This window comes from Saccopteryx bilineata, chromosome 4, assembly GCF_036850765.1.
Source record: "Saccopteryx bilineata isolate mSacBil1 chromosome 4, mSacBil1_pri_phased_curated, whole genome shotgun sequence".
NCBI classification, from domain to species: domain Eukaryota; kingdom Metazoa; phylum Chordata; class Mammalia; order Chiroptera; family Emballonuridae; genus Saccopteryx; species Saccopteryx bilineata.
In genome coordinates, this window is record NC_089493.1 from 175,892,663 (window position 1) to 175,916,450 (window position 23,788).

Genomic DNA, 23,788 nt, shown 5'->3' on the forward strand with positions numbered 1-23,788 from the left:
CCAGGGACCAGGCTCTGGGACCAGGAGCAGTGGCACATCTGACGTCCTGCCCATCCGCTGCCTGGGCTGGGTTGGCCCCGGCACTGCCAGCCCCAAGGGTCTCCAGTGACCCCTCCCAGCCACTCACCTTCCCCAGTTCCTAGTCTGCCCTTCAGACAACCCTAGAATGGGACTACGTGGTGACGTAAGAGTCATTTGTTCTGTCCCCCCATCGTTTAGAGGAACAGTAAACTGCGGCTCAGAGAAGGCCAGGGCAGAAGTGGGGGCATCCAGGGGTAGGCTGACGAGCTGGCAGCAAAGCTGACAAATTAGGGCCAGGGCTTGTGTCCTCTTTGTCCAATGGTCAAAGTGGCACAGGATCCCCCTGGGAAAAGCCTCTAAAACTCCCTGATTTGAAGATTTGAAGGGTGGGGGAGGAAAAAACTCCCCTTGCTTGCTTCCTGGGCCATCTCAAGAGAGGCCTTTTGGGGCCCCTAAAGCCCCCTGGGTGATTCCACGTGGCCCAAGCCCCCGGGGCTCACTGGGCACACACCCTGGCTCCCATTTCACTCCTGCCCTCATCCCCTCCTGGGAACAGAACGAGAGGCTCCTGCTGTCTTCTCTGGAAAGTCCTGGAGAGGGAGCTGTGACCACAGGTGTCATGGTTGTCCAGGCCTGGAGCCTATGTGGCCAGGAAGGAGACCTCAGTGGGGGTGACTGAGGCCAGAGGGAAGGCGGGGGAGGCATCAGCCCCAAGGACCCGGTACAGCAGCTCCTCCTTCTCTTGCTGGAGCTGTCGCCTTAACTGTGACTCCTTCTCCAGGGCCTCGTGGGCGAGAAGCAGGTCCTCTGAGAGCTGCCTGTGGATGGAGACAGAGGCCAGGGTGGCCTGTCAGGGTCTCTGGGACCGTAGAGACCAACCCGTGCCCCTAGGGCGCCGTCCGCAGATGGGCCACCAGCCTGCTCCAGGGTCCCCCACCACCCTGTCTTGCCCCCGTGAATGCAAGAGGTGATCTGTTGACCAAAAAGCATGGTCCTCACAAGCAGACAGCTCTGGGTTCAAATGTGCCCCGTCAAAAAGCTGTGTGTCCTTGGACAAGTTACTTACTTTTGTCAAATTTCCGTTTCCTCATTTGTAAAATGGGGATGAGAATGATGGGACCCAGTTCTTACAGTAATAAGGAGAATTAGATAATATGTATTCAACCAACATGTCTGATACATGATATTAGTTCTCATTTATGAAGCCCTTAGAATGGATTCATTCATTCATGTATATTTATTCATTCATTTGACCTCTTGAGCTATAAGTTTCTTGTTCCTCTTTTCAGATTGGGCTTTCCCATGAAGCCCACTCAGCTAGAATGGGCACAAACAGATACTCATCAGGGCCTTTAACTTAGGTTTCCAGGCAGAGCTGGTCCCTAGGGATACCCACTCCCAAGAAAAGAGGAGCCACATTCCCTGGATAGTCCTAGGCCCACCTGTCTAGACAATCTCTGGGCTTCTCTGAGACTCTCAACTGGAGATTCTGGCAAAGAAGGTGAGGACAAGAGTGAGGGAGGCAGGGGGACAGCTACCTTGACACAACCGTCTGGTTGCGGCCTCGGACGCGGAGGTCCTCATTCTCCTGTTGGAGTGTGCTGATCTTCTCCTCCAACATCAGGTTTTTTTCTTTCTGTAACAAATCAGAATGAGCTCAGAAAGCCACCAAACTCCCATGACGCAACATGTGCTCTCACCTCCCTCTTATCTGTGGTCACTGAAAACACTGATTCGTTCCAGACCAAATGTTACATTTCAGGGAGCAATAAGCTTACGCAGAAAAAATAAAACTAAGGAGTAAACAAAGGGCTGCCAACTTTCAATTTTGCTACATGAGGATGTTAGGAAAAGAATACAGCTCTACCATCTAGTACCTCCATCATTTCAGAAGAGAAAGAATATTCTTGGTTCTCCAAAAGTCAGGGGATATAATATACACTGCTCACAAAAACTAGGGAATATTTTATAGCTTCATATTCATTTTGAAATATCCCCTAAATTTTATGAGCAGTATTTATAGGTAAATAAAATTAACTGTGCCTGTTAAGCTATGCCATAAAAGTGGTTGAATGAGCCTGACCAGGCGGTGGCGCAGTGGATCGAGCGTCGGACTAGGATGTGGAGGACCCAGGTTCGAGACCCTGAGGTCACCAGCTTGAGTGTGGGCTCATTTGGTTTGAGCAAGATTCACCAGCTTGGACCCAAGGTCGCTGGCTCAAGCAAGGGGTTACTTGGTCTGCTGTAGCCCATGGTCAAGGCACATATGAGAAAGCAATCAATGAACAACTAAGGTGTCGCAATGAAAAACTGATGATTGATGATTCTCATCTCTCTCTGTTCCTGTCTGTCTGTCCCTATCTACCCTCTCTCTGACTCTCTCTCTGTCTCTGTAAAAAAAAAATGGTTGAATGAAATTTACAGTGAACACTTGAAATGGTCTGATTAAAATCAGAGTGTGTGGCACGCAGGGCCAGGGAAACATCTTCCTGAGCAATGCAATCTCTGTTCAGATTAACCCTAGGTTTCCAAGGCCTCCCTTCCCCTGGAGACAAAGCCATGTGTGTCCTTAGTGCCTGCCACTCCCCAGGCCTGACTTTGCCGACTCTGGCTTCCCATATCTGTCTGATTTTTCAGCCTTCCCCAACCCCTGCCTGACATGTGACATCTGCCGGCCCCTCCTCATGAGCTATACTACCTGCCCTGGTGTCATCCACGTTACAGTTACGTTGAGTACCCAAGAGAAGTACAGGACCCAGATGACAAGGAGCTACTGCTTGACCCAGACTGGCCAGAGACCAGCCTCAGCTGTCTCAAGGGTCAGCATGGGTGACAGTTCAAAGATGGTGGGGGCCTCATCAAAGTACCTACAGAGGAAGCACTGGGAAAGCAGAGGCCAAGGCTGTAGCCCGGGACGCCCCGCCCACGTACCACTGTCTCCATGAGGATCAGCCGCTTGTCCAGCTCATGAATACGCTCGTTCTTCATCTCAATGACAAAGTGCAAGCTCTCCAGCTCCTGCTCCCAGAACTGACTGGGGCTCCCGTAATCCTAGAGAGGGACAGGGAGTGACTTCATCAGGCCAGCAGGCAGAGGGGCACGGGCTGTCTCCCCCCTCCCCATTCTGCCTCCGACCCACTGTTTGACTTATAGACATCGCCTCCCTTTCTTGGCCCATGGGAAGTGCTTAGTATGCTTGGTCTCATTCTATCCCAATAACACCCCTTGAGGCAACACAGATGAGGAAACTGCGGCTCAGATATGCTAAATTGCTCGTGCTAAGTGGTAGGTTTGCTGTTTGCAACTCGTTCTCTCTGAATCCAGAGCCTGCGTACTTTACTATCCCAGGTGCCTCTCTCTGTGCCTTACTTTTCCCCCCAGTGACATGGGGACCCTGACCTCCCTGGAGATTCCAGAAGGAAAGGCCCCCAGGTGCACTGCCACCTACCTGGATGTGTTTCTTATAGTCTCGGCTCAGAATGGACTCCTCCACCCTCTTCATCTTGGCCTGGAAGACGTCCAGCTGTGAGGTCAGTCCATCTATGGTCTCCTGGAGAGGAAGCAGGGAGGAAGTGATCAAAGCCTGGCTCACAAAGGCAGTAGTTGGACTTCACATCCCAGAGAGGGATCAGTTTTGGGTTCTTCAGTCTGTGTTTGCTCTACCCAACAATGCAGGCTTCAACCACATCAACCACAGCCTGAAACACAACCCCGTGTTCTAAAGCCTTTAATCACTCTCCACAGCCTTGGGGATAACGTCCTGGTGTTCAAGGCTGGTGTTAGCCTGGCATTCAAAGTACATCCACACCAGACTCATATACTCCCCCCATCACGTCTCTCCTGTTTCCCGCTACAACTGTCTCCTGCAGCCAAATACCACATCACTCCAATTGCAAGGTACATTCTTGTCCCACAGTTATCCTCTGCCAAGAACTTCCTCCACCCCAACCTTGTCCACTACCATTAGGACAGAATGCAACCCCTCAATATCAATATGATTCACAGACCCCCTCCCTGCAATTTGGCCTTGCCCACTCTAATCTCCCCCAGGTATCTCGGACTTCTTCCAGTTCACAGGTATTCCACATTCCCCCGCTTTCTACCATGCCTTTAAACACACTGTTCTTAGTTTTGTTTTGTTTTCCGCCTAAGGCACCCATCCTACCCGTCTTCACCTGAAGAATTCCAACCTCTCCCTCAGGTTCCAGCTTAGATCTCAGTCCCTTTAGGAAACCGCGACCAGCCACACTGGGTTAGATGCCTCCTTTTATGCTTCCACAGGCCCCTGCGCATCCGCCCACTGGTCTCATTCCACTGTGGCGCCCGGCCCATGAAGTCTCCAAGATCCCCACAACGGTCCTTGGGGAAATAGGCCAACCCTCATCTCAAGTCCAGCTGCCACATCAAGGGGCCTCGATACACAGAAGACAGTAGGCTCTGTCCCTCACACCCAGGTAGAGGCCATCAGCTTCGGCTGCCCTGGGGCCCCATGCTGCTTTCCTGCAAGTACTGTCCTACTCTCGGGGATTGACATGGCCCAACCCGGCTTACCTGCAAGGTGGCCTTGGCCTCCTGGAATGAGTGAGTTAGGGCTTCTTTCTCTTTCTCATGTGAGGCCCGGAGGACTGTAGGGAAGGGAGACCTCTGTGAGTTTGGACACTCAGACATTTCACCCTTCTGGAAGGCCCCACGAGGGCCAGAGAGCCCAGGTGACCACCTGGGGCCCATGCTCTTATCCATCCTTCTATCTCATGGGCCTGGGATTGTATCAGAAATATAGCATATATTTAATAAAAGCTCATGAAAACGGAAACAAATTATATCCTGGGAGGAACCATGAACCCTACCAGAGTGTGGCTTGCACCCACAACTTGCTGAGGCTAAGATCCAAAGATCTGCCTGATCAGGCGGTGGCGCAGTGGATAGAGCATCGGACTGGGATGCGGAGGACCAAGGTTTGAAACCCCGAGGTTGCTGGCTTGAGCAAGAGCTCACCAGCTGAAGCGTGGGGTCACTGGATTGAGCGTGGGATCATAGACATGACCCCATGGTTGCTGGCTTGAGCCCAAAGGTCGCTGGCTTGAACAAGGGGTCACTGGCTCTGCTGTAGTCCCCTGCCCCCCATCAAGGCACATATGAGAAAGCAATTAATGAACAAGTAAGGTGCCACAATGAAGAATTGATGCTTCTCATCTCTCTCCCTTCCTGTCTGTCCCTCTCTCTCTCTCTCTCTCTCTCACACACACACACACACACACACACACACACACACACACACACAAATTATGACTGATGGTAAGAACTCAAGACAGTCTCTTTCTTTCTGGGGTTTCATAATAGGAAAATTTTCTTATCGATATATTTACAATGCTAAAAATAATATCAAAGCAATACTTGGAGAAGAGAGTTGTTTTCCCACAATAGCCTTGTGAGGTAGGGAGGGTCGATTTTAATATATGCAAAGTGAACTGAGAGTCAAGGTAGATTATAGAGACACAGAAACAGAGCTCAGGTCAAGTGACAGGCCCAGTTTCATGCGGTGTATTAATATTAAAACCCAACTCTTCAAATTCCCAAAGCAAGAACCTCTGTTCCATTTCAAAAACATTTCATGCTAATGTTGCAATATGTTTCAAGAGTCTTAAAATTGTTTAGACCTCTGTTCTAGTTATTCTATTTCTGGGAATCTAAGGACATCATGTAAAATGTGGGCACATCTTTATACAAAAGACATTTAGTGCAGCGCTACTCATAGTCATTAAAATCTACATGTCTAGCTCTGGCTGGACACTCAGTTGGTTACAGTATCGTCCTGATATGAAAAGGTTACAGGTTTGATTCCTAGTCAAGTGTACATATAGGAACAAATCAGTGTTTCTCTCTCTCCCTTCCTCTCTCTTTCAAATCAATAAATAAATTTATTTTTAAAATGTACATGTCTATTCTCAGGATAAATTAAGAAAAACCATGTATGCAATGGCCCAGCCTTCATAAACATGTTAGTAGCAGCATAATTACATAGAAACACGTTTGATACAATGTTAAAAGAACAGGGTACAAAATTTTACCTATAAGTAATCATCACTGTGTTTTTTTGTTTGGTTTTTTTTTCTGTATTTTTCTGAAGCCGGAAAGGGGGAGAGACAGTCAGACAGACTCCCTCATGCGCCTGACCGGGATCCACCCGGCACGCCCACCAGGGGGCAAGACTCTGCCCACCAGGGGGCGATGCTCTGCCCCTCCAGGGCGTCGCTCTGTTGCGACCAGAGCCACTCTAGCGCCTGGGGCAGAGGCCGAGGAGCCATCCCCAGCGCCCGGGCCATCTTTGCTCCAGTGGAGCCTCAGCTGCGGGAGGGGAAGAGAGAGACAGAGAGGAAGGAGAGGGGGAGGGGTGGAGAAGCAGATGGGTGCTTCTCCTGTGTGCTTTGGTCAGGAATCGAACTCGGGACTTCTGCACGCCAGGCCGACGCTCTACCACTGAGCCAACCGGCCAGGGCCTTTGTTTGTTTTTTTACAGGGACACAGAGAGACTCAGAGAGAGAGATAGATGGGGAGAGACAGGAATGGAGAGACATGAGAAGCATCAATCATCAGTTTTTCGTTGTGACATCAGTTGTTCATTGACTGCTTTCTCATATGTGCCTTGACCGTGGGCCTTCAGCAGACCGAATAACCCCTTGCTCAAGCCAGCAACCTTGGGTCCAAGCTAGTGAGCTTTGCTCAAACCAGATGAGCCTGCGCTCAAGCTGGCAACCTGGGTCCTCCGCATCCCAGTCTGATGCTCTATCCACTCCGCCACCTCCTGGTCAGGCAATCATCACTGTGTTTTTAAAAGATAAATAATTCTGGGCAAAGGCCATGCAAATACTGATGATTAAAGGGAAAACCGGCATGACATTTTGCAGGTCAACTTCAATAGCACCAAAAATGTAAGTCAACTTTTCCAAAGAAGATATACAAACGGCCCATAAGCACACGAAATGATGCTCAGCAAAATTAGTCATTAGGGAAGTGCAAATCAAAACCACAAGAAACCACTTTGCACCCAATAGAATGGCAACAATAATAATACTAGTGTCAACAACAACGGAAAATAAAATAACAAGCACTGGCAAGGATGGGGTGCAGCCGGAACTGTCGTCCATTGCTGGCGGGAATGTAGAGTAGTGCAGCCACTGTGGAAAACAGCTGGCGGTTTCTTAAAGGTCAGCGTAAAATGACCATACGACCCAGCACTTCTACTCCTGGGTGTACACCAGGGGAATGTAAGCAGGGGTTCAAGCAGGTGCTTGTACTAGTGGTTCTTATTCACGGAGGCCAAAGGGTGGAGGTAGCCCCCTTGTGTCCATCAACTAGTGACTGGAAGCAAAGTGTAGTGTGTCTGTGCCAATAATAATGAAATATTATTCAGCCATACAAAGGAATGGAGTAATTCCTAAAACAGGCAGGACAACAACAACAAAAGGAGTGGGTGTAAATGCACGCTGCGGTCTTGGAAATAGTATGCTGGGTGAGAGAAGCCAGATGTGAAGATCGCAGGTTGTATGCTTCCCTCTATATGAGTGTCCGGAACACACAAAGCCACGAGACAAAAGGCAGACTGGCGGTGCCCAGAGGCTGGGAGACGGGGAGGGAGGTATAAAAGTGACTGGTAAGGAGGAGGTTTACTTTCTGGGTGATGACAGTGTTCCAGAACTGGACACTGGTAGTGGTGGTGGTGGGAATGGATAGTGGTGATGAAAGTGGCCAAGGTTTTATAAAATGGGGTTCGCACTTGTGTAAGCATCATGACTATTGTAAAAAATGGCAAAAGTTTGAAATTACCTAAATGCCTAACTGAAGGGGGCAGTGAAATGAACAAGGGTACACACTGGAATGCTATGCTGTTACTAAAACTTATGTCACAGAAGGTTAATGACAAGTTGTTAATGCAATTCAAATAAAAGAAAAATTATCTCCTCCCCCCAAATTACGTGTGTGTATGTGTGTAAAGATGTATATTCAAGGTATATACAAAAAACCGAAAGAGATCTAGAGCAAAGGGACAGCTACTAGTTCTGGGTGGAATTGCACACAGTTTTAATTTTCTCAATAATAAAATAATAAAGATAATAATTATTTGCTAAATATCTTGTAAAATATCAGACACTGTTCTGAATTCTAAAAATTAAATACTCTATGAACAGGCCCTGGCCGGTTGGCTCAGTGGTCGAGTGTCAGCCTGGTGTGCAGGAGTCCCGGGTTCAACTCCTAGCCAGGGCACACAGGAGAGGCGCCCATCTGCTTCTCCACCCCCCCCCCCTTTCTCTCTGTCTCTCTCTTCCCCTCCCGCAGCCAAGGCTCCATTGGAGCAAAGTTGGCCCAGGCACTGAGGATGGCTCTGTGGCCTCTGCCTCAGGCGCTAGAGTGGCTCTGATTGCAACAGAGCAACGCCCCGGATGGGCAGAGCATCGCCCCCTGATGGGTGTGCCAGTGGATCCCGGTTGGGCGTTATGTGGGAGTCTGTCTGACTGCCTCCCCGTTTCTGGCTTCGGAAAAATACAAAAAAATATATATATAAGCAAAGCTAACTAAATTCTTCTTTTTTTTATAAAAAGGTCTTTATTTTAAGAAAAAAAATTTAGTTAACAAAAAATTTAACAAATTTTACTTAGCCAAACATACCCAAAATGGAAATCACAGTAAAGAAAGTTTAAGACCTCACCAATTCCTTGTATTAGCACTATGTCTCAATTTTCAAAACTAACCTTTAAAAGGCTTAAACGTAACCTAAAATATTTTAAGTAAAAATAAACTAGAAAGAACAAACATGAGAAATGTTCCTCTTTGAATTAGGGACCCAGCACCATGAGTTTTCCAGAAAGCACATCTCCCCAATGTACTCGTGATGGTGTGGTATAAGAGACCCGCATTTGATGTACTTAAAACTGCTTCAACTCAGATAACATTGTCCTGAAGTACACTACCAAAATATTTTTAAAAAGCTGAAAATAGCTTTAGTTCACCCAAGTATCCCACTCAATATCCTTAACTAACTTCTTCAAGGCTACACAGCTGGTAAGTGGTAGAGCTGGGATTCAAACTTAGGGCCTATGGCTATATAACCACTATGCTATAAGGTATTTTTGTTTAATCTATAGATTCTAAATTTTCTATGAGGACCACATTGATTGATATAAGAGGAAAGAAAGCTATTTGAAATAATCAACTTAACCAGAAATTGTTAAGTACTGTCATTATTATGGGGAAGAAATACAAATATTTAAAATTGTTTCTGGCTTGACTAGGCGGTGGTGCAGTGGATAGAGTGTCAGACTGGGATTGGAGGACCCAGGTTCGAGACCCCAAGGTCATCAGCTTGAGTGCAGCTTCATCTGGCTTGAGCAAAGCTCACCAGCTTGGACCCAAGGTCGCTGGCTTGAGCAAGGGGTTACCCGGTCTGCTGAAGGTCCATGGTCAAGGCACATATGAGAAAGCAATCAATGAATAACTAACGTGTCACAATAAAAAACTAATGGTTGATGCTTCTCATCTCTCTCCATTCCTGTCTGTCTGTCCCTATCTATCCCTCTCTCTCACTCTCTCTCTGTCTCTGTAAAATAAATAAATAAATAAATAAATAAATAAATAAAATTGTTTCTGTATGTCTAGGTTTTTCAAATTTCCTTTAAGGAATATGAGTTGCTTTTAAAATGGAAAAGAAAGAAAACCTTCCAACTAAGGTAAAACAAAGCCATGATGTCAGACTTTTAAAGCTATGCCCCAAGTAACAAGTCCAAGGACCCTACGGACTCTAACCCTAAAGCAGCCAACTGCTGTGAACCAGAGGTGGGGGTGGGGCCAGTGGGAGTCCTCCCTGTGACCTTGGCAGATGGAGCCGGAGGAGCACCTCCCCAGAGCAGCATCTCCGTCCTTACCTTGCACAGCTGCCTCATGTTCTCCGTCCAAGACTCTTCGTTGCTCGTCCAGTTTCTCTTGAAGCTCCAACTCCCTCTCCTTCTGCACCTGGGGGGTGGAGGGCCGAGCAGGACGAGACTGAGCAGGTGCAGGTTCAGCAGAGCCTCAGTGACCCACTCACTGACCCCTGGAGCTACATGCAACTAGGTGATCGGAGTCCCACCCTCCATCAGAGCGATGGAAACAGGCTCAGAGAAGGCACAAGACCTTCACACAGCAGATGTAGCTGACTGTTTTCTTTAAGGCTTGGCCGGGGGGGGGGGGTGTCCCCAGAGAATTATCTAGATGGAAAGGGACTTAGAAGTCTTCTAATTCTGATGCCCACTCAAGGTAGGAAGCCCTTCTACTGCCAGAGTGTTTCTGCACCGTTCTTTGCATATGATAAATATCATAAAATAGATACAAGCAGTTACAGATACTTGTTCAACAGATCTAGGACTCCGTTCTTGGGAAAAGGAGTAAGAGCTGCCACAACAATGAAACCCGAATCTGGTCCTCACTCCTGGATTGTGCAAGGTCAGCTGAGCAGGAGGGAAAGAGTGGCTGGGACTTCACCTGCTGTGCCCATTTCTTCTTGTCCTCCTCATGCTGCTGGAGAATTCTGGTTATTTCCTTCTGGTGCTGCTCAGCCTCCTCAGATGCACAGAGCTGGGTGGTGGTGGCTACAGGTGAGAAAGAAAAAATAAATTAAAATCACACTGAAGCCCTGGCCGGTTGGCTCAGTGGTAGAGCGTCGGCCTGGCGTGCAGAATTCCTGGGTTCAATTCCCAGCCAGGGCACACAGGAGAAGCGCCCATCTGCTTCTCCACCCCTCCCCTTCTCCTTCCTCTCTGTCTCTCTCTTCCCCTCCTGCAGCCAAGGCTCCATTGGAGCAAGGATGGCCCGGGTGCTGAGGATGGCTCTGTGGCCTCTGCCTCAGGCGCTAGAATGGCTCTGGTTGTAACAGAAGCGACGCCCCGGATGGGCAGAGCATCGCCCCCTGGTGGGCGTGCCGGGTGGATCCCGGTCGGGCGCATGCGGGAGTCTGTCTGACTGTTTCCCCATTTCCAGCTTCAGAAAAATAAAATCACACTAAATAGTAGTGGGGTCATCACACTGACATAGTGTGGGAGGCTGGGGCTGAGGGGTGAGAACCCTGATCTCTGCCTCGGAAATGGTTTCAGCTGGGGATCGGCCTCTAGAGGTGCCCCCAACTCTCTGGCTCTGTAGACTCCTTCAGTGCAAGTGCCAAAAGACTTGGGTTGCCCCCTGGCAACAACAACAAAGCTGGTAACTCACAGGATAGATTCAGCCTATTTGCTTTACTCGATATCCAAATCTTTATTTATTTATTATTTTTATTAAGTAATAGGTGGGGAGACAGGAAAGCAAAGAGACAGACACTTGAATGTGCCTCAACTGGGATCCACACAGCAAGCCCCCTATAGGCCGATGCTCTGCTGATCTGGGGCTGCTACTCCGTTGCTCAGCAACCAAGCTATTTCAGCACCTGAGGGAGGCCATGGAGCCATTCTCAGCAACCAGGGCCAACTTGCCCAAACGATTAAAGCCATGGCTGCAGGAGAGGAAAAGAAAGAGAGAGAGAAAGAGGAGAGGGGGGTGGAGAAGCTGATGGACGCTTCTCCTGTGTGCCCTGACCAGGAATGGAACCCAGGACATCCACATACCTGGCCACTGTTCTACCGCTGAGCCAACTGACTAGGGCCTTGATATCCAAATCTTACAAAATAATTAGTTGCTAATATTTAATGACTGGGAAGTTTTTTTTAAATCGAGATTTTCAGCTCTTTTGAGGAAGCCAAAGGACTGGCAGTGTGTGCCTGTGTGTCAACCAGGAGCTGGGGTCGAGAAGCAGCAGCCTCCCCCTTCCCGCCCAGGAGACTGCCATTTGCCACTGTTGTCACCTCTTCCTACTGGGGCTTTACCTGCTGGGGCCTGTGTCTGACCCTGGCTTTAGCATTTCCCCAGCTGGAGGATGAGGAGCTGCTTGAGCAGGAAGGAGCCACAAACAGGAAGTCTAGCCCTTGTTAGGGAAGCTCCGAAACAGGCCCTGCCCATGGCTGGAATCTAACAGGCTCCACGTGGGGCCTGAGGCAGAGACCCAACCTGTTTGTGTCTCAGTTACTCCATATGTGAATTTGGGACAATACTAATAGATTCCTCACGGGGCTGTTGAGGTGATGAAATCAGAAAACAATGGCAATAGAAATAAATAATAACAGCAGGTAAGGAATAGGAGAGCTCAGCACACCCAGGACTGTGCCCAGCTCTGTGCCAAGTGCCTCACAGGCATTACTCACTTAACCCTCACAACCACCCAGTGGAGTGGATGCTATGATTAATCCCATTTCACAGGTGAGGAAACTGAGGGACAGAGAAGTTAGGCAACTTGCCCATGATCTCCCAGTTCACAACCAGGGAGATGGGCTAGGAACCTACACCGTCTGATTCCACGGTAAACTCGGCTAACTCCCACCACAGTCACCCGATTTCCCGGGAAAAGCAGTAAGTGCGGTGCCGGGCATTTGGAAGTGTTCAATGTTCTCTACCTTTAACTAAATGGCCTCTAAAGGTTCATTGGGGCTCATGGCAAGCATCAGAGACAAATACTAGTGTTGTTAGCATTATCATTCATCTTAGCGTGATAATCACGACCCCACAGGCAGGGTCTGGCAAAGGGTAGGATGACACATGTGCGGGTAGGGACTGCTGAGCGAGAAGCCAGCACTGTGGTCAGTCCATCAGGATGGAGGGAGAGTGAGCAGTGGTCAAGATCAAAGAGCCCCACACTCTCACAGATCTTTTGGCTCAGGATCCCAAATCTCCACAAGACCAGTAGCAGACGGGCCCCAGCTGGGGAGAAGCTTATTCAAAATATCTATGATCACCAACAATGCAGATTCTCCAGCCCCACTCCCAGAGATTCTTATTTCATTGGTCCGTGAGGGCGCCCCGGGTCTGTATCTTTGAAGTTCTCCCAGGTAATATATACAGCCAGACTTTAGAAACTCTGATTTCTGGTCCAGTTGCTTATCTGGTGCTTGAACTTCATCTACAATATCCCCGACAGCCTCCAGGCTGTAATTAAACACTTTCGGAGACGAAGAACTCATTCTATTACTAGGCAGTTCTGATGGTTTTAAGCCAACCACCACACAAAAAAATCCTTTGAGATTGAACTGAATTCTGCCTGCCTGTTCCTGCTACCTTGAGGCCCTAGTTCTGACCTCCGGGTCACACTGTACAAGGCTTATTTTTCTTCTCCATTGAGGGCACTCAGACACTTGGAGAGAACTGCTGTGTTTTACTGCGACATCTTCTTTCCAGGTTAAACACCCTCTGTTCCTTTAGCTCAGGGGTAGTCAACCTTTTTATACCTACTGCCCACTTTTCTATCTCTGTTAGTAGTAAAATTTTCTAATCACCCACCGGTTCCACAGTAATGGTGATTTATAAAGTAGGGAAGTAACTTTGCTTTATAAAGTGATTTATAAAGCAGAGTTACAGCAAGTTAAAGCATATGATAATAACGACTTACCAAGTACTTTATGTTGGATTTTCGCTAAGTTTGGCAGAATAAATCTTTATAAAACAACTGACTATAGTCAAATCTATCTTTTTATTTATACTTTGGTTGCTCCGCAACCGCCTACCATGAAAGCTGGAATGCCCACTAGTGGGCGGTAGGGACCAGGTTGACTACCACTGCTCTAGCTGCTCCTTACAGGACCTGGTTTTCAGATCCCTCATAAGCCTGTTCTTCCTTCACTGTACTCCTTCCGATTTTCCTGGATTCCTCTGAAAATGTACTTTACAGAAATAAACTCAGCACTCCAGGTGCGATATCAACAGGCCAGAACAGGAAAGCACAGGTCAGAAAAGCACACCTTCCTGGTTTTAGACACAATACTCCTATTAACGTAACCTATCTAAAATCTCCTGAGATAATTAAGTAGCTATATCACCTTTGTTAATTATAAAGTAGGAAACCTCATCATGGATGTCAGGGAATGTATTTACGGAGCAGTCTACTTACTTGTGTCCCCGTTGAGGGGACCTAGCTCCTGGGGCTCTGGTCTGGGTGGCTGATCTGGTTCTCGGCGTCTCTGGAAGAAATGGCACAAAGGGGTGGAGGTTGATGTGAGGAAGAATGCTACAGTAGGACTCTTCCAAAGGCAAGAGGAGACTTCCAGCTGTACCAGACCAGGAAGGCTGCCTCCCTCACCATCCCAAGGCGGCACTCCCTCTGGATGAAGGGGTTCCCAGAACAGAATTTTTCATCATGGCCAGGGAAAGAGTCTGATGCTGGCTGAGCTCTCTTTAGATGTTTGTGGTCTGGCTGCCACAAACCATGGGGCCCTCCCTGCCCTCTTCTTCCTTCTCCTGGGACTTGGCCAGTCCTTCTGCTTTTCCCAAACCCGAGTTATGACCTTGAGATGCCCTAAAACTTCCCAACCTCCAGTTCAGAGACATTCCCCTTTCTTTTCAAGACCTATGGCTACCACCACTTCCAGCCAAGTTTCCCTTCAAGCTCTGTGGCGTTGGGAGCAGAGCATCAGAAGCCCAAGCCGTGGTTTCACCACACTTACTCTCTGTTAGAAGGGGCTGCTTCCTCAACCATATAGGAGGCTGAAGTACCTACCTTACCAGAGGGGGCGAGACACTGTAATCCGGATGTACGGGCCCTATATTGTCGTATCGACACTAGTTATCTAATCTTTAGAGCAACCCTGGGAAGTAGGAGTAGCCCCAGTTTGAAGATGAGAAGGCAGGTTAGGACTCCATCGATGTAGATAAAAGTATGTGAGCCATACCTGGCGGACGCTTTAACCAGGCTTGGCCAGTGTTGGTTGAGTGCAGTCAAAGAAGAGAACTGATGGGTGCACAAGTTTTCTACATCACAGTGCCGGTGGCTCCCAGATTTTCAGTTTTCATAAGTGAGCAGTATTTTTAGTAGAACTGATATGGATTGACAAGCAAGGATGCTGAAAAAAATTATTTGCAGACTGCCACCCTCATTTCATAAAATAGAGGACATTTTAACCTTCCAAAATATAGGAAGGACAGCTCTTTGAGAAAAAGGGAATGATGTCCTTACTCAATGTTACACACACCCTTCACTTTTTTTTTTTTTTTAGTGAGAGAGACAGACAGAGAAAGAGAGACAGAGAGAGGGACAGATAGGGACAGACAGACAGGAAAGGAGATGAGAAGCATTAACTCTTGGTTGCAGCTCCTTAGTTAGTTGTTCATTGATTGCTTTCTCACATGTGCCTTGACTGGGGGCGGGGAGGGGAACTCTAGCAGAGCCAGTGACCCCTTGCTCAAGCCAGTGACCATGGGGTCATGTCTATGATCCCACGCTCAAGCTGATGAGCCCGCACTCAAGCCAGTGACCTCAGGGTTTCGAACCTGGATCCTCTGCATCCCAGGCTCATGCCCTATCCACTATGCCACCGCCTGGTCAGGCACCCTTCACTTTCTCATTTCACCCTAGACAGGTGAACATTTGGTCAAGATCTGGCACTGACCACTAGGTCAGAATTTGGGATGGAAAAAAAATGTAAGCCCTTTTTGCATACTTTTCAGGATTTCCTTTAAGAATATATATATATTCTAGACCCCATTTTGAGAAACGCTTTAAAAAGTAAGTCAGCCCATGAAAATGTTCATTTGTGAATTATCACTGTAAAAGAAAAACTTGAACAGTTTTAAAAGTAGTTATTAGAATAAAAAGTATTAACAGTTTCATGACCTCGAGAACCACTGCAATACTGCTTGGAGGCATACTTCTGGTTGGAGAGGGAAGATAAGGGAAGGATTCTAGAATGTTCTGCCCCTGGCACAGTGTGAGCCCCTTGCAAACTGGAGGTGGCAGGGTACCTCCTCGAGGCCTTGGTGCCCCTAATTTGCTCAGTGGCTGAGCATGCCTGACAACTGAGTCCTCCATCCACCCTGAGAGGACTCAGCCCTCCCTTCCCAGGGGAGGGAGACGCCTGGCCCAGGCACAAGCCAGGGAAGCTTTCAACACAGGAATCCGGGGAAGTGACAGGAGCCAGCCTCTCCACCCTGGGCTGGAGGAAAGAGGGAGATAAACATAAATGGTTGTCTCATCCCTGTTGCCACCACTGGTTACACTAATCTGGGCAATGTTTCTGTGGGCGTGAGAATTCCTGAGCCCCAGTCACGGCCCTTCCAGGAACTCGGACAAATCCCTTTACTCCGTTGCACAGTGGAGGCGAGGTGGTCTTCATCTCACCCACGGCACGCGGACTGTTAGACGGGAGCAGCGTGATCAAGAACTCTGTGTCACCCAGGTCTGGATTCAAATCCTAAATCTGACCCTGAGCCACTGTATGATCTCCCCAAGCCTTGGTTCCCTCCTGAGGTTGCTTTACGGATTAGACAAGATAATGCACCTGACTACCTGGCATATTCTAAGAGCTCACATATCGTATAAGTTTATTTTGTGTTTGAAAAAGATGGCAAGAACAAAGACCCCACAATGCTTTGGTAGATCTCTTAGGCTGCCACGGGCCTCAGGGTTGCCTGAAAGAACCACCCCAGGAAGGGAGAAAACTCTCCCTCGCTGACGGCTTCCAGACCACAGGCAGCATGGCCCCAGGATAGCTCCAGAATGACATTCAAGGCTCGTCATAGTCTCTCCTCACCATACTCCTCCTCCTCATTTACTTTTATTGAGTTAACACTGGTATATACCATTACAAAGTTTCAGGTGTACATACACATTAAAGTTTGATATTTGAATACACTACAAAGTGATCATCACCATAAATCTTGTTTCCAACCATTACCATTCAATTGACCCCCTTTACCCATTTCTGTCCTTCTCCTAACCCGTTCACTCTGGGTAATCACCAGTCTGTTCTCTTCATCTATGAGGTTTTTTGTTTTGCTTTGTTTACTCATTTGTTGGGGTTCTTTTTTTGTAGATTCTACATAGAAGTAAAATATGGTATTTATCTTTCTCTATCTGACTTAGTTTATTTAGCATAAAACCCTCAAAGTCCATCCAGGTTGTTACAAATAGCAAGATTTCCTTTTTTTTTAATGGCCAGGTTGTAATCCATTCTATTATATATACATATGTACCCTATCTTCTTTATCCATTCATCCATCAGGGGAAACTTAGGTTGCTCTCATATCTTGGCAATTGCAAATAATGCTGTAATGAACACAAAGGTGCAGATTATCTTTCTGAGTTAGTGTTGTTGTATGCTTTGAATACTGAAAAGTAGAATCATTGGATCATTTTGTAGTTCTACCATTAATTTTTTGAGGAATCTCCATACTGATTTCCATAGTAGCCGTACCAGTTTACAATTCCCACCAAGAGTGTACAAGGGTTCTCTTTCCTCCACATCCTCTCCAACACTTGTCCTTTCTTCTCCTTTTGAAGGTCGGAGTTGACATTTCATTGTGGCTTTGATTTGCATTTACCTGATAATTAGTGATGGATTTTCATGTACCTGTTGGCCATCTGTATGTGTCTTCTTTGGAAAGCTGTTCATTCAGATCCTCTCTTCATTTTTTTAATTGTGTTATTTTTGTTGTTGAGTTATATGAGTCTTTTGTATTTTCGGAGCTCATTTTCTTAATATTTATTTATTTATTATTTTTTGAGTATTTTTCTGAAATTGGAAACGGGGAGGCAGTCAGACAGACTCCCGCATGCACCAGACTGGGATCCACCCAGCATGCCCACCAGGGGCGATGCTCTGCCCATCTGGGGTGTTGCTCTGTTGCAACCAGAGCCATTCTAGCTCCTGAGGCAGAGGTCATAGAGCCATCCCCAGCACCCGGGCCAACTTTGCTCCAATGGAACCTTGGCTGCGGGAGGGGAAGAGAGAGACAGAGAGGAAGGAGAGGGGGAAGGGTGAAGCAGATGGGCGCTTCTCCTGTGTGCCCTGGCTGGGAATTGAACCCGGGACTCCTGCACGCCAGGCCGACGCTCCACCACTGAGCCAACCAGCCAGGGCCCATTTTCTTAGTATTTAAATACTTGTAAACATCTTATAGCAGTAGCTATATATATATTGGAATACTACTTTATTTTCTTAATTTTTCAAATATATTATGAGCATTTACTACATGGTATTAAATATTCTGTAAAAAATATTAATTTTTAATGACTCAAGTATTACATCCTTATGGATGAATTTAATCATTTAATCAATAATTTACTCGAGTACTTAGATTATTTCCATTTTTCAATTTCCAAATTATGCTTTAGTTAACATACTGATGTGTAAGATTTTTGTACACATCTAAACGTACTGGCTCTCCCCTCCAGAAAGGTCTACCAGTTAACTCACCCACTAATAGCACACAGGGCCAGTGTCACTGCAACAGTGAACAATGTGGAATTGTGTCACTTTTTTTTAAATGTTGGAAAATTGGCTAGGCCAAAACCAAAACAACCTACTGTACCCCAGCATGTGCATCCATGTGTTCAAGACCATCCCAAGCTGTTCACGGTGACCCCAGCATGACAAACAGACACATCTCAGAGATACGGAGGGCTGGGTTCCACACCACCGCAACCACCTGAGCTGTAACCTCTTGGCTGGTAGAAGGTCTGGCCTTCAATTTGCAAAAAAGAAAATGCAGTACCTGTGAAGCGTAATACAGCGCATGCAATAAACTGCGGTCTGCCGGCACAGTGAACAATTTCTCTGGCCTCCAGGCCCAGCTCCTCTGTCATTTCTACCCCTTCTCTTCCCGGGATGAGTTAGTTCCCATCAGCTTTAATCTCCAGGGCCCATGCAGACACTCAAGTGAGGACCGACCTGGTTACCTGCCTTTCTCCTGCTCATCCAAGGGGCTCCTTGAGAAGGGACCGTTTGTGAAATTCACAGTGGTCTTGCCCCATTCTAGCACCCAGAGCGGTATTTGTAGGACTGGCCCACAGGCCTGCTGTATCGGAACCACACGGAATGCCGGTTCAACACAACTCCCCAGGCCCAGTTCTAGACCCACAGAATCTGGGGCGTTATGTGTGCCGGGACGCTCCCATCTACAATCTCTAAGTGATTCTGATGCTCATAAAAACCTGTGGACGCTTTGCCCGGAGCTGGGTGGGAACTGATAAGCAACCACTGCATGGAAAATCCCCAGGTTGGGCCCTGGCCGCTTCCTCCTCAGAGGCCATGGAGCAGAGCTCACCCTGCGGTGGGGGAGGACAGGAGCTGGGAGGGAACAATCGCCTATCCGAAAGCGGAGCTGGGGGAGGCCGAGGACAAGGCTGGGACATCTGGATTGAGTTCTGGAAGAGGGATGGCAGCTTCCTGAGTCAATGGAAACTTAGGAGAAGAAAGAGCAGCCAGGATTAGGGGAGAGGCTAGGAGACCGGGTTCCAGCTTTACTGTGTGGCTTTAGGGAAGCCTCTTTCCCTCTCTGGACCTCAGTTTCTCTCTCTGTGATGGGTTAGGGTCAGAACAGATGTTCTCAGTCCTTCTGAACTCCAGGGAAGCCCTTCAACTTAGAAGGCTGGAAAAAGGTCACCTACCTCTTGGTAACACACAGTTCTGGGCCCAGCTCCTGGCTGTCAAGCAGAACCAGAACCCTGCTCTGCATTCAACCTGAAGCAAACCTGGTCTGAGCAGGACGTGGCTGTCAAGATGAGACAAGGAGTCAGGGTACAGTGGGGGGACAGTGTGCCGAGCTATGTGGCCGAAGCCAGACAAGTTCAGACTGGGCCTGGTGAGACCCCCTAGAATATGTTCACATTTTGTGGAATAAACTGATGAACAAATGTGTCCAAAAGGAACAGACAGATGTAGGAGACCCCAAACCAAATTCTAGGAGGGACTGTCAACAGAACAGCAGTTGGGCAGCCTCAAGAACAGTAAAAACAAACACCCTGGCTGCTCTCTTCAAATCTCTGAAGTACAGACACTGCTAGCATGTGGTCCACAGCCTTGGAGAGCAGGGTTGCGGCCAAGGAGTAGAAGTTTCAAGAAGTCTCAGTTCAACATGAAGAAGGACTTCAGAACTACCCCAAACACAGGTGGGCTGCCTTGTTGGGGGGTGAGGTATGGTGGTGGTGGTGAGCTCTCCATCACTGGGAGCATAGAAGAGGCAAACTTCATTTTGCAGGTTGAACTGAGTGAATTCAGAGGACCGTCAGCTCCAGCAGTTTATAGTTAATACTATTCAGTATTGCTGATGTTTAGCAAGTAAAGACCTCTGGTACTCACGAAGTGTTTAGCTAGTACAGATGGTACATAAAAACCACCAGCATTAATAGAGCCCTCTGGGGCTCTGTTGAGTATTTTTCAGGTTGTTGTACTTTGGGTGAATTTCCATAGTTCCCTACTAAAGCCTCTGGGGTAGACTCCTCAACTTCCCTCAAATTCTGGGCCTCACCAGGCAAGAATGAATAAGGCAGAAGCCACTGTGATAGAAGCTGCCCAACTCGTCCTTACCCTGGGAATCCTAACGGGATGGAAGCCGAGAGTAGCCCTGAGAATGGCTCAGCCTTTCCTGAAGACATTGGTCTAACATTGCTCCAGGGACCATAACTCCATCCTTTCTGTGGGCCTTCAGGGCTTTCCGTGTATTTCTGATTGAGTGCTTTGACGTATGTCCTCACTAATCCTGTTTAGAGAATGTGGTAACCCAAAGGTACCTGAAGAATCTACCTAGCTCCTTCCCCGTCCCCATAAACCACAGCTCTGTCTTCCCTTGGCCACCCGGTTCTATCATACTCTTCAGAAGACAGGACTGGAACGGCCCTTGGAGGTGCTTTATTCCAATCTCCACCTCCTATTTACAGGTAGAAAGACGGAGGCCCTGGAGTGGGGTGGGCAGTAACTTATCAGAGGCCACAAAGCAGGGGAGCAGAGACTTACTGAGAATCCAGATTCAAGGCGGAGCCTCGAGTCCCTTCCATTTCTCTAGTGCAGGGGTCCCCAAACTGTGGCCCCTTGAGGCCATTTATCCGCCCCCGCCGCACTTCCGGAAAGGGCACCTCTTCTATTGGTGGTCAGTGAGAGGAGCATAGTTCCCATTGAAATACTGGTCAGTTTGTTGATTTAAATTTACTTATTCTTTATTTTAAATTTGTATTTGTTCTTGTTTTTTTTTTTTTTTTTTACTTTAAAATAAGATATGTGCAGTGTGCACAGGGATTTGTTCATAGTTTTTTTTATAGTCTGGCCCTCCAACAGTCTGAGGGACAGTGAACTGGCCCCCTGTGTAAAAAGTTTGGGGACCCCTGCACTAGTGCATAGACCAGACTGAGCCAAACCGCAAAATGTTGAGGGGACGGGTGATTCCGAGCTTCAAGGGACTCAGGTCACACCCCTATGCAGCATCAGAGCTGCCTTTCCGGTGTCTGGACTCTGTGCGTGGGTGGGTCTCTGCGTGGGTGGGGCCCTGGCCCCGTTAGTTTCGGGATCTGAACAGCCACAATCAGAGCTCATTGGCTGAGGGTGGAAGCAGGAAGGAGATGGGGTGCGGAGGCCCCAGGGGCAGGGGGCCCTCCAGGGCCTTGGCTGGAGGAAAGGCAGGGCCTAAAAGTTCAGGGCTATTGAGAAATGTTAGGAATCACACTCAAATTACAGAGCTTCAGCTAGAAGAACGTCATAAACACAGGCCTCAGTTTCCCCATCTCTAAGATGGGCAGAAGTATTTTGCCAAACTAATGCCTGAATTTGATTTCATTTTCACAGTTGTGAGGGACCCTCAAGATTTAGTTCAACTCATTCTATTACACAGTGTGGTATCATTATCACACAATGCCGGCCTCCAGGACAGACCGCGTGACTCTACAACTGACTTCAGGGAAGGAGCACCGCCCCAGCACCGTTCCGCTGCGCTGGGGGCACGGTCTCCTGTCGGAACACCTGGAGCAGCCCCAGAGCACCCCGACCCGGGAGGGGCGGATGTGGTTTCCACTGCTCCTATCTGACCCACTGATGAAACAGACCTCAGAGGGGGGAGGGAACCACTTCCCTCTTGAGCACCTGCTGAACCAGACCAGGGCAGACAGTCCCGAGGGCCTCGCGTGCAGGGCCCAACCCCCAGTTCACAGACGGAGAGGCTAAGGCAGAGAGAAAGGCTTTCCGATAAACCATTTTCCTTTTGTCCTCCCTGGAGCCCACCTTTTCCTGTCCCCTCTCGGCTTCCCAGGGTGTCTGCCAGTTCTGGTCACCTTAGAGGGCCAGGAGCTGGCAAAGGCACTCGGCACCATTTCTGGCATTTGGGTCAGCTCGGCAGGCGGGACTCTGAAGGAGTGGGACAGAAAAAGGTGTCAGTGGCTGGGGTGCGGGAGGTCACAGATATGCTGCCAAATCTGTCTCCCCAACCCACTGGCAAACGCTCCAGTGGGAGTCCAGAGTTGAGGATCTGGCTTGCCACCTGCTTACTGTGTGACCTTGGGGGAGCACCCTCCCTCTCTGGGCTCCTATTTCCTCCTTTCTGCGGCATACAGCTGGGCGAGGGGGTAGGTCAGAGCCCTGCTGGTCTTGACATGCGTGATGTAGAAGAAGGGGCAGAGTAAGGTCATCCTGGTACCTCACCCTCTATCAACCCTGTCCTGCTCATAGCTCTGGGCAGCGCAGGTGGTCTGACACACTCAGCTGTCAGCCTCTGCGTGAAGAGGGCTTCTCTGGAGGACTGGAAGGGAGGAGTCCCGCTCAGGAGGGCCTGGGTGGGGGTCCTGAGCCCCCTCCCACTGCCCTCTGTCCTGGAGCGATCCCATGGGGAGGCAGCACAAGGAGGGCCTGGAACAGAGAATAACAGAGAGCTCAGGGCCACTTTCTAAGTTATACCAGCAGGCTCGCCACCCTGCAATGCCACTGCCAGAAGAGAGAGGCACCCAACTGTGAGGCAGATGGCACCTATAAGATGCTCGGGGCAGCCTGACCAGGCAGTGGATAGAGCATAGAACTGGGATGCGGTGGACCCAGGTTCGAGACCCCAAGGTCACCAGCTTGAGTGCAGGCTCATCTGGAGTGAGCAAAGCTCACCAGCTTGGACCCAAGGTCGCTGGCTCGAGCAAGGGGTTACTTGGTCTGCTGAGGGCCCGCAGTCAAGGCACATATGAGAAAGCAATCAATGAACAACTAAGGTGTCGCAACGAAAAACTGATGATTGATGCTTCTTATCTCTGTATTCCTGTCTGTCTGTTCCTATCTATCCCTCTCTGACTCTTTCTCTGTCCCTGTAAAAGAAAAAAAAAAAAGAAAAAGATGCTCGGGACAGGGCCATTTGTAGTAGGGAAACACTGCCCCGTGTCCATAACTGGCTTCATACACTGATGTGTATAATGACATATGATGTCATTTATAGGTTTAAAAAATAGGAAAGAGCCCTGACGGGGAAGCTCAGCTGGTTAGAGGATCATCCCAATTTGCCCTGGGTTGATCACACATCAACCCACGGTTGCGGGTGTGATCCTGGTCTGGGCACAGACAAAAATCAACCAATGAATGCACAAATAAGTGGAACAACAAATCAATGGTTCGCTCTCTCTCTAAAAATATCAACCAATCAATAAAAAAATTTAAAAATGGCCCTGGCCGGTTGGCTCAGCGGTAGAGCGTCAGCCTGGCGTGTGGGGGACCCAGGTTTGATTCCCGGCCAGGGCACATAGGGGAAGCACCCATTTGCTTCTCCACCCCGCCCCCCTCCTTCCTCTCTGTCTCTCTCTTCCCCTCCCGCAGCCAAGGCTCCATTGGAGCAAGGATGGCCCGGGCGCTGGGGATGGCTCCTTGGCCTCTGCCCCAGGCGCTAGAGTGGCTCTGGTCGCAGCAGAGCGATGCCCCGGAGGGGCAGAGCATCG

The 23,788-nt window shown here is 48.6% G+C and overlaps 1 protein-coding gene across 1 annotated transcript in view; it reads right to left on the minus strand.

Moving 5' to 3' along the window:
* Positions 1-155: 155 nt before the first annotated feature.
* Positions 156-23,788, minus strand: part of CCDC69 (coiled-coil domain containing 69) — a 32,776-nt gene continuing 9,143 nt past the window's right edge. The window contains exons 2-9 of the mRNA XM_066273059.1: positions 14,015-14,084; positions 10,534-10,640; positions 9,939-10,026; positions 4,573-4,646; positions 3,470-3,571; positions 2,953-3,072; positions 1,560-1,657; positions 156-839 (exon numbers count right to left, since the gene is read on the minus strand). Of these exons, the coding sequence (XP_066129156.1) occupies positions 662-839; positions 1,560-1,657; positions 2,953-3,072; positions 3,470-3,571; positions 4,573-4,646; positions 9,939-10,026; positions 10,534-10,640; positions 14,015-14,084 (837 nt within the window). The 3' untranslated portion in view covers positions 156-661. The remainder of the gene's footprint in view (positions 840-1,559; positions 1,658-2,952; positions 3,073-3,469; positions 3,572-4,572; positions 4,647-9,938; positions 10,027-10,533; positions 10,641-14,014; positions 14,085-23,788) is intronic.